The 10,023-nt window shown below is 41.1% G+C and overlaps 1 protein-coding gene across 1 annotated transcript; it reads left to right on the forward strand.

Annotated features, from left to right (window-relative positions):
• Window positions 1-1,149: 1,149 nt before the first annotated feature.
• LOC147432753 (zinc finger AN1 and C2H2 domain-containing stress-associated protein 13-like) lies at window positions 1,150-2,778 on the forward strand. The gene is made up of 2 exons (XM_086492580.1): window positions 1,150-1,425; window positions 2,194-2,778. The coding sequence occupies exons 1-2, from the start codon at window positions 1,324-1,326 to the stop codon at window positions 2,662-2,664; spliced, it is 573 nt and encodes a 190-aa protein (XP_086348706.1). The 5' UTR covers window positions 1,150-1,323; the 3' UTR covers window positions 2,665-2,778.
• The last annotated feature ends 7,245 nt before the right edge of the window (window positions 2,779-10,023 follow it).

The raw sequence follows: 10,023 nt of genomic DNA on the forward strand, positions 1-10,023 counted from the left end.
AACTTAAGAAGAACCAAATACACCTTATACTTGGTTAAAGAGGAATTCATGATTACTTTGGACGATGGCTTTAAGTTAAAGAGGTTGTAAGTTGGACATGGATAATAGCTCATATAGTCCGTTGACACCTGTAAAACGTATTCAAGGCTAACATTTATATTGTCTTATTTGCATGAATGCAGGTGAGGACTCTATCCTTTCTTGGAATTTGGCTTAGCTGTTGTCCGTCCTCCCTAATGTACCAAACTCTTGCCACTTTGTGGAACAATCAATATAGATTACCGTATGTATATAAACACTAGAATGAGGCCTCACTCTTATAGCTATGTATAAAAATACTAAAACTGAGTTGTATTTGTGCTACCCCTTGTCACTTGTTTAAAGTGAGCTGTCTTTTGAACTTTTATGTATATTTATTAAAATAAAACACACACAAACACACACACACACACACACACACATACTTACATGCATACATAGATACATAGAGACACTCAAAAGTGAGGATAGAGAAATGAGAGAGATATAGTGTGTCTCTACATGTGCTCATTAGCAAGCTAAAAAAAATGTATAAGCGTAGTTTGGCATGCCAAGGTGCTTATATCTAACACGGACATAGGAGGAGATGGGATCTACGGTGGGATGATTGAACATCATAGATCTTGGGCTTTCACGGACAATGTAAGCTCGGGTTGAATGTAAACTCGGATACCCGAATTTACTTCGCCCCCCCTGGATTGAACCCACAACCTGGGGTATGAAAGCCATGTGGCCTAACCACTTCTCGCGCACGTCACGTGTGGAGTGTAGACGTCTTCATGGAGTTTGATGTGCAAAAGTATCGAGGCGAGAAAAAGTAAACTCAGGTATTCGAGTTTACAAAAACACCCGAGTTGGATTTTGTCACAAGATCTACGACGTGCGCCTATTGTCGAGGCCCAAATTTGATGGCAGCCTTTGATCCGATCTCCCATGTTTTACGTCCGTGATATAGCTGAGGCGGCGGGCGAGGGTAAAGGTCAGATTTGGAGGAACGACAAACGCAAAAAAAGCTGACCGTAGGCGGGTAGCGCGAACTCGTGGTGAAAAGGAAAACTGTAAAATAAAATTTCTAGAAAGTTCCTTCCACTGCCGCGTCGGATGTTTCTATGCTTGCTTCCTGCCCAAGCCGAGTCGCAGCCAGGTCGGCTTGCTACATATAATCTCCATCTTCCCGCAATCGACTCAAAACTTTTGCCTTCACCATCGCCGCGCGCCCACTTACAGTCAAACACATTACACAGACAATCTGTCTATCTGCGATTAGATTAGAGTTCCGAGGATATGGGTGGTACAGAAGCTTTTCCTGAACTGGGCGCTCATTGCAACCAGGATGATTGCCATCAACTCGACTTCCTCCCCTTTACCTGCGATTCCTGCAAGAAGGTATGCTCGGCTTGCTTGTCCTTTTATGAGATGCTCTATTGCTCCATTACTAGTTGTGGCCTACACACAGATCGATGGCTATGTTTCTGCAGGAAAGGGAGAGGGGGGGGGGGGGGGGGGGGGGGGGGGCAGCGGCTAGAGTGAGAGAGAGAGAGAGTGAGGAAGAAGAAGAAGAAGAAGAGGAAGAGGTTTTTTTATTGTCCTAGGAACAATTGCAAGAGTCCTCAAAACTATGAGTCGGTTTACCAATTTGGGGTATTTTGCAGCTGCGCTTGGTACATGAAAATGCTCTGTATAAGCTAGAGTAATGCCGGTGTTCTTATCTAAACCAAGTCTAAATGCCTCCACCATTTTGTTGTTGTTTGTGACCTACACGTCCACAAAGGCACAAGGTGGATTTTGGGTGAATCCTTTATGGCTAGCCATAGCTAACGGCTGGATCATCATGTTGATCTATATTTGCCGGAAGCTATATACTTCTGGCAATCTGATCTGGATCTTTGCTTAGGGTTGTATGCGTCTCCATGATCTCTGGAACCTATGCAGTGAGTTTGGTCCAATTTTTTCCTTTTTGGTACAAGATGGCGCTTTGAAGGCCATCTAGCCGCATCAAATGTCTGGCGTTTCATTGATTATTGTTTTGACCCATCGTTTTCATGACTAAAGACATAAACACAAACACAAACACAAAGGTGCAACCTTGTTGATTTTGCACAATGATGTGTTTGATAGAAGTTTTCTTGGCACTCACACTTTGTCGTTGTGCAGACTTTTTGCTTGGAGCATCGATCATACTCTGCACATAATTGTACTAAGGACGGCATGAAGGATACCAAGGTTACTATTTGCCCTGTTTGTGCCTCGTCTGTTCGCATAGTTTTCGGAGAGAATGTGGATCTCACACTCGAGAAGCACATGCAAGCAAGCTGTGACCCAAGCAACTATGATCGTGTCATGAAGAAGCCAAAATGTCCAGTGAAGAGATGCAGGGAGGTGTTGACAACCACCAACACTTACATGTGCAAGACATGCAAGGTGAAGGTTTGCTTGAAGCATCGCTTCCCTGCCGACCATCTTTGTATGAGTGGAGTCAAGACGAGAGAAGCTTCATTGAATATCTTGACAGAAAACTTCATGAAGATCCTTGCCCAAAGGAAGGGCACAGAATGCGCATCCTCAAGCTCAAAAGCTGGAGTCAAAATGGGGTCTAAATCACCGCGGAACATCAGTACACATTGATGGACATTTAGTCATTTTCTCTGTACATTAGTTTAGATGGAGGGTTGGTCTGTAATTGCAATTTTGTACAGCTGTTCTATTTATACAGATCTCTTGGGCATAATTGTATTCAAATGGGTATAGGCTTTTGGCAGAATGAAGATAGTTGCAGTTTTTACTTCCTAATTATTCCTGATTGATGCATAAACAAACGAAGTCTTATTAGCAAGGGAGACAAGCATTGAGACTTCCAGTTGCTCAAGAATCCGTGGTTACTTCATCACGGGCTTGCAAGACATTGGGCCAAGTTGTTTGGTTGGTTTATCTTGGCGGCCATCGAAGAGGCAATCAGTGGTCACAAAAATTTAGTCTTTAGTGTATTTTTCAACGGCTAGAGTTGCTAAATACTGGCTGCTTTCCAGCCTTGACTTGAACAAAACTGGCAAAATTTCACATTTTACCAGTGAAATCCGGTAATGAGTGTCTCCTCTCTTTTGGTGAGAGCTCCAAAGGGAATTATGCTCAAGTAATGAGCAACCTAGCTTTGCATAAATGTGTGCTTGGAGTTCATTATATATGTAGAAATTGTAATGGTAAGTTTGTGAAACATCAGAGCTAACAACTGTACAAATACATATTTCTCGAGCGCTTTACTAACTTCCTCGCCGGCTTCCATTCAATGTGCTCGCTTGCAAATCGTGCTTTGAATGGTGGGGCATGGCCTACCCTGTTCTCGTCCACCTCGATTGTCCTTGCCTCGTCTATGCCTCTACTCAACCTGCACTGTGGGGTATAAACGTATCTCTACTCTCTTGTTTTGTGCTCTTGCATTTGGCGGCGCACATAGACGGAAGACTTAATGCTACAGACTCAGAATAGCCCCCTTCCTTTCAACTCTCTTTTACCAGAAGAGAGAGTGTGTGTGCTTTATTTGCCGTCAGAAATCTCTTTGTGCAAGCCTTAAATCTGGTTAGCAACATAAGAGGGTTCACGAAGGATGATAGGGGCCTAGGGGTGACCCCAGATCCATTAAGGATCGTTTTTAAAATCCCTCCAGAGTCCATACATTTTATAACATGAATTAAGTGATCTCTTTTCCTTCATAAACTTGTAACATTTTTAAAAAATATCATTTTGAAACCCCTCTTGTAATTGTAGTTTTGTAACCCAAAAAAAAACCCTGTCGATGGGCTCACATGGTAACATCTCATTCTGAGGCGGATCGCAAGAGGGTTAGGGTTGGAGGGAAGTAGCAGGCGGAATGAGACGATTGGGGTTACATGAGATCTTGTCTTGGGCCTTGGAATGTTGGCAGCTAGCTCAATAGTGGAGTCCTACAAAAACTTGTTTAATTCTTTGGGTTGGTGGGACTCGGGAAACTTTTTGTCATGCAATGAGAGTTAATTGGTAAATTATATATAGTGCACATTCAATAAAAGTGTCATATGGTGGAGAGTTGGCACTATTCTTTTCCAAAAATTACAACGAATGGCAGCCGATAGTCTAGTTGTGCGATCTAGGCAAACACAAGACATGGAGATCTAGATGCAGATGATGAACTTGTACAACTTGTTGACACAAATTTTTGTCTAGACGCTCCCGTTGTCAATTTTCTCCGGTTCTTGTGGATTGCTCTAACCAGCTCATTTTTCTCAAGCATAATCGTTTGTTGTTGTTCTTGCAATTTTCTCCTCTCTTTGGCTAAAGCAAATTGTGTCCATGCACCTCACTAAAGTGAACCATCTAGATTTCTTACTATTTGAAATGCCTATGGTGGATATACCAACGAGGTATTCATCAGAGTAAGAGATTTATAGTAATTAGGAATAAGTAGATTAGAAAGTATATACTCAATGTCAAAAGAACGAACTTGATTAATTGATTAATATGAGAGAGAGACTTTACAAGCTTTGGATAGTGGCCACCTATAATGAAGCATGAAGCGTAGCAATGACACACGCGGGCGCGGACACAGGGAGCATTGCCACACCTCTACTCATGGCCTCCTCATCGGTGTTGCCATTGCGTTGAGAATATTATCAGCCGCTTGACACCTGTAAACCCCACCCCTTACTTTTAATATCTAGGAGGCACTTCACCCACGGGCCAAGATCCCTTTGCTTCGAGTGTTGATATGTGTGCCTCAACTCTATAGAATGCGTCACATTCCTTTTCCCGTCATATGCTCAAGATCTTGCTTTTATGCATCTTTTGAAGTTTTTTGCTTGGTTCCCATGCAATTATAGGAAGTCAATGTGAGGGGTTCTATTTCATCTTTATCATGTACTCCACAACCCTTTCCATGCCCATTACCTCCATTGAAAGAGATCCCAACTCAAGAAGTAGGAGCATATGCGTCTTAACTTGGAGAAAATTTATAAGAAAACACTTTTGAAAATTCTCAAACTCTTATCAAGTAGACTTTGAGATGCTCCCGTCCCACACTTCAACTCCATAAAGAAGAACCAGTGTCACCAATGTGTCAAAAAGGTACTTCTTGAGAACCCAATACTTGATGTTTCCCGCATTACACATGTTCTCAAATGCATCGCACCCTCTCTTTCTGGCTTCCAAACAGTGCCTATCACATTCATGCCATTTGTGATTGGAAAGAACCTCAAGGCCAAGATACTTAAATCTCTCAGTAACTTCAAGTGTCTCATTGTTGTACATAATGCATGGCTTCTCCTTATGGTTGGTTTTCACAAGCATAATCTTTGTTTTGGATTCATTCACAACCATCGCACTATGTAAGCAAAAGTTCTCAAGGACAACCATAAGCTTTTGTGCATCCTCTAAAGTGTGTGCTAGAAGCACTATATCATCCGCATACAACAAAAGCATGACTATTGCATTGCAAATAGTGACCTCTTCAATCCCGCCTTCTTAGACAAAGCCAAGTACCATTTGTTCCAATTGATTGATGCATAGACCAAAGAGACTTGGTGATAATGGACATCCTTGTTTAACCCCAATAGTGCTTATAAAAACTTCTAAAATTCCTCTTCCCATACGCAATTGACACATCACCTTCTCATAGATTCGAGAAAGTGCCAGCATAAATTCTTTTGGCACTTGGAGTTCTTCCATCCTTCTCCACAAATTGATGTACATGGAATCATATCAAAAGCTTTCTTACAATCCACAAAGAAACAATACAATTGCTTGCCTTTTACCTAACTTTCCTCCATTAGAACACAAAGAGTGACAAGATGATATCATCCAGTAGAAGAGGCCAACATGGCTAAACTACGCAAGGTTTCCACCACCACCAAATGGCAACCCTATCGAAGACTACATGGTGGAGAATCTCTCCTAAAAAATATAGCTATTCTGGGGAATACCAGACTTGACACGCATCATGCTGGTCAAGATATCTAAGATGCTACTCACATGCTTATATACCTTTCATCATGCAAAGCAGACAGATGTTGCATGGATGTCCTTCCACAAAGGCAATATATGATTATGCTAAGATTTATCAAGGAAATCTTCAGAGGAAGTGCTCAATGGCTTCTATGCCAAAGTGATGGTCTTACCCTCTTACATGCAGACTTTTGAAGAAGCATTCTATACGGGCTTCTTTACCTATAGAAGCAATTTTTTTGGCCCAGTCATCACAAATATGCACACGTTTTGTCAGCTATTCAGCAATTGAGCAAAAGAACAAGATCACCTTGCAGTTCCTGTCTACAGAAGGAATGGACTTTGGCTCAAGTATCAACAAGGATTGGAACGACATGCCAAGAGGACTAAAGCCAAAAAGCCTGATCACTACTTAGCACCCTAAGTAGCTGTGTTGTGGATGACACAGTCAAGGAGGGGGGAAATGCTAGTTGCTTAGCTAATAGAAGCACCAAAAGAACATCAACACTAATTTTTAATCCCTATTGATTATATCAAAACCTCATTATTAATGAGAAATCTCGTAAAATTTCAAAGTTTTTGTATTATTATTGATCGTCAAAAGAGTGTAAAGGGGTCAAGCGCTTATTATTGAGCCCAATTAGCTAGGAATCCATTTCTTAAACCTTGACTATGGTATAAAACCTAATTTTTGTAACTTTGGACCTAAGTTTTTGGATAATGAAAGTGATCGTACACTGTAGTATAATACTGTTCTCTGTTTGTTCGATTGTTCGTGTCTCCCTCATGTGGTGTTGCATTGTGATTCTAAGCATACCAACGTGCTCACATGTGAAAGCTCTTCCTTTCGATGTAAATTTTAAGCGATGAAGTTGTGTTTTTATTTGTGCCCGTCTACGAGTTATTTTCATTCCCTACACACAATACATGCACCCAAATTAATTTTTGACCATTGGGATAGATAGAGCACCTCCTAAAGAAGCTATAGAGTGCTCCGGAGATTGAAAGCAGCCTGCCCAAAATAGATTGTTTATCTTTGGTGCGATTTTGACAGAGTGTGAGAAATAACTTTTGAGCATATAGGGATGTTGAGAATACTCTACACAATCTAAGTAGTAAGTTTCATTGCATTTGGAGCATCGTAGCTATACAAATTCATCGGATTAAGCTTGCGGTAAGGAAAGTGGCTTTTGATATAAACACATCTGAGACCGGTCTAGGTAAGAGCACATTGGACTTGGGTTTTCCAAGACATTAGCTATCTCTTGTAGCCTCCATGCACTAGTCACGTCGTCTACGTCCCACGGATTGACATTTTATGTCTGTGGTTCTCACTTTGCTAGCATCGATATGGTGAGGCTTGGTAGTCGGTTGACAGATTATTCAAGGGAACCTTCCCATGGCCTTGCATCCTTCCTATGGTAGTCAAGTCTCAATCTCAAAGTCTAGTCACTTATTGGAGCTATTTCTTGGCTTCACCCTTAAGTCCAAATCCCTCCCATTGGTGCTACATTCATTACTAAAATCCGAGTCTATCACAAAACGCACTCAAGGGACTTAAGGGAATCAAGAACTCAAGACATCAAGCTAAAATATTTTCAAGGAAACCAAACATCAGCATCATTCAAGCATTCAAGGATTCAAAATTTGGATGTGTATGCAATGTATGTAACAACTTGATCATCAAAGCTCCTACAAACAAGTGGCACCATTTATGCTATATGTGATACCTAAATTTTGAGATTGTGAGGGGTCATACATGGCTAATATACTTTGATTGAAGCACCAATATCATCACAGAAAAGCCCAGAAGCCCCAAAGGACTATAGGAAAATACTAGCAAGATTGGGACAAATACTCCCAGCCTGCAAGAGACTAATGGCCATGGAACCAAGTCAAAACCCAAGCTAGACATGGCTAAACACAAGCCAACATGAGAAAACAATCTCCCACTTGTCGGGCAAAGACACCAAATAGCCCTCAATTCCTCACACTTGTCCTTGCAAAAAATTGGGACCTAGTAGACAAATCCAAAGAGATGCCTAAAGTCTAACACCCCCTCTCACCTCATGGAAAGGAAGAGGACCAAGAATCTGGAGTAAGAAATATAAAACTAGAAAGAAAGGGTCTTGTGGACAAGGATATCTGCTACAAAACTCCAAGGCCAAAGAATTCAAGGTATCGTAGTATCATCCAACCACTACCCTCGAAAGATGTTTGGGAAGTACAATGTTGTCCGCTGAAAGTAAATCTAGCTCTAACAAGAGTCTCCTCAACTCAACCAACTCACAAGTTGCACAACTAGCATCTGTAGCAGGTACTAATACTCGTCTCGTCATTCTAAGAGAATGCATCAAAACTAAGGGTAAAGGCATAAACTATTGGTATCCGAATTATTTTGCACCTCCGATCATATACCACATGCCAGAATCTCCAAGATGCTCCAAGAAGTCCAAAGAATGGGAGAATCAAAGATACTGAGAAATCAAATGTACAATGACAAAGAGCCAAAAAACTGCACCAACCACCACAATGATGAACTGCCAATTGCATCTGAAGGAAATCTAATGGAGCTGAGAGTGAAAAAACTATTGATCTTCATCTATCTGGAACACATACCTAGTGGATATCACTCCACTCTCAAATTGAATCAGGAACAAACATCCAACAAAAAGGTACACACATCAATACCTAGTCTACAACTACCACGACAAGTTCAAGAGACCCTACACCCAAGCTCTACAAGAGAATAAGAAGGTGCTATAGAAAGACACCAAATAGATTGTCAACCCTATGCATTGTACATTTGAATCATTAAAATTAAAAGACAAGGTCTACAAAAACTAACTCCCAAGCTAGCTCCACATCCCCCTCAAAAGGGAGAACTCCTGAACCATGGATAACTGTCATAACTCTCCAACAATCTCTACCTATGTAACTGGATCACTCAAGGTAGGTGAATCCATAAGAAAATATATCCTAGGTGGGAGAATCAAGGTAGGTGAATCTGGGAGAATCAAGAAAATTGTCTCCCCTCTTTGAAGAATGCCAGCTAATTGTTACTAGTTCCTACTCCAAGAGGGACCACTATCCACCTGTATGAAACAACATGCCCGTCTAAGGATAAGGTAATTAGGTGTGTCCTAAATGGTACATTCTCCAATGATCCATCTAGAGAACAGTGAATAGGAAATGCTGCTTGGATGCACTAAGAAGAGAAATCGTCACATCACAAATCAGAAAGACAAAGCAACCACCAAAATGGCTAAAGAAGAACACCCGCCAAGATACTAATTGCATTGTGGGACAAAGTGCACCAGACACCAAAGATGCAAGAAAGGGAAAGGAATCTAAGAACTACAAGACACCATGCATGGTACTCCATTGAATGGAGCATCGTAAGTCGACTAAAGATAATAACCTTGAAGACCCCCTCTGAAAGGGAAGTATCCTCAAAAATACGCTATGCGGTAGCAAGCTGACGCAACCCCACATCTAAGCATAGCAAACATTATCATTGAAAGCTCCACAGCTAAAGTTGAGAACTCCCCCCAAGAGAATAACTACCACTAGAATGAAATTTGAGACAACCTAGAGTAAAGTAGATTCCTTTATAACTGAATAAAATACCTAGACATCAAGGAGCTTATGGCTCAAAGAGAATCACACCATCAATAAACTTGAATCGCTAAGAATAGAAAGACTTGAAAGGTCGTCACTTGAGGATCATGTTTTTCAAAGAAATTGCCAGGGTCCAAAAAGGACCTAGCTACTCAAGAAAAATTCCTGCGATCAAGCGAAATGTCCACCCCCTCTCTACATTTGCTAAGATCAAATATGTAGGTACAATCCAATACAATATGCTAAACTGGATACAGACTCTAAAGAGCACATATACTCCTACTATTGTAACTTACTTCCTTAAAATCTGCATCAAATGATCCACCTATAAACCTCATCCAAGGAAGTTGGATGATCAAACAAGAAGTGGTTCTACAGATTGAAGTATCCCCC

The sequence above is a fragment of the Adiantum capillus-veneris genome, chromosome 20, assembly GCF_014529385.1.
Source record: "Adiantum capillus-veneris isolate H3 chromosome 20, ASM1452938v2, whole genome shotgun sequence".
Taxonomy (NCBI): Eukaryota; Viridiplantae; Streptophyta; class Polypodiopsida; order Polypodiales; family Pteridaceae; genus Adiantum; species Adiantum capillus-veneris.

Bases quoted from the DNA above. Each gene is read 5' to 3' on its own strand.
- LOC147432753 (XM_086492580.1), top strand. From the start codon at position 1,324: ATGGGTGGTACAGAAGCTTTTCCTGAACTGGGCGCTCATTGCAACCAG. The intron at 1,426-2,193 runs GTATGCTCGGCT...GTCGTTGTGCAG, and splicing joins CCTGCGATTCCTGCAAGAAG to ACTTTTTGCTTGGAGCATCG.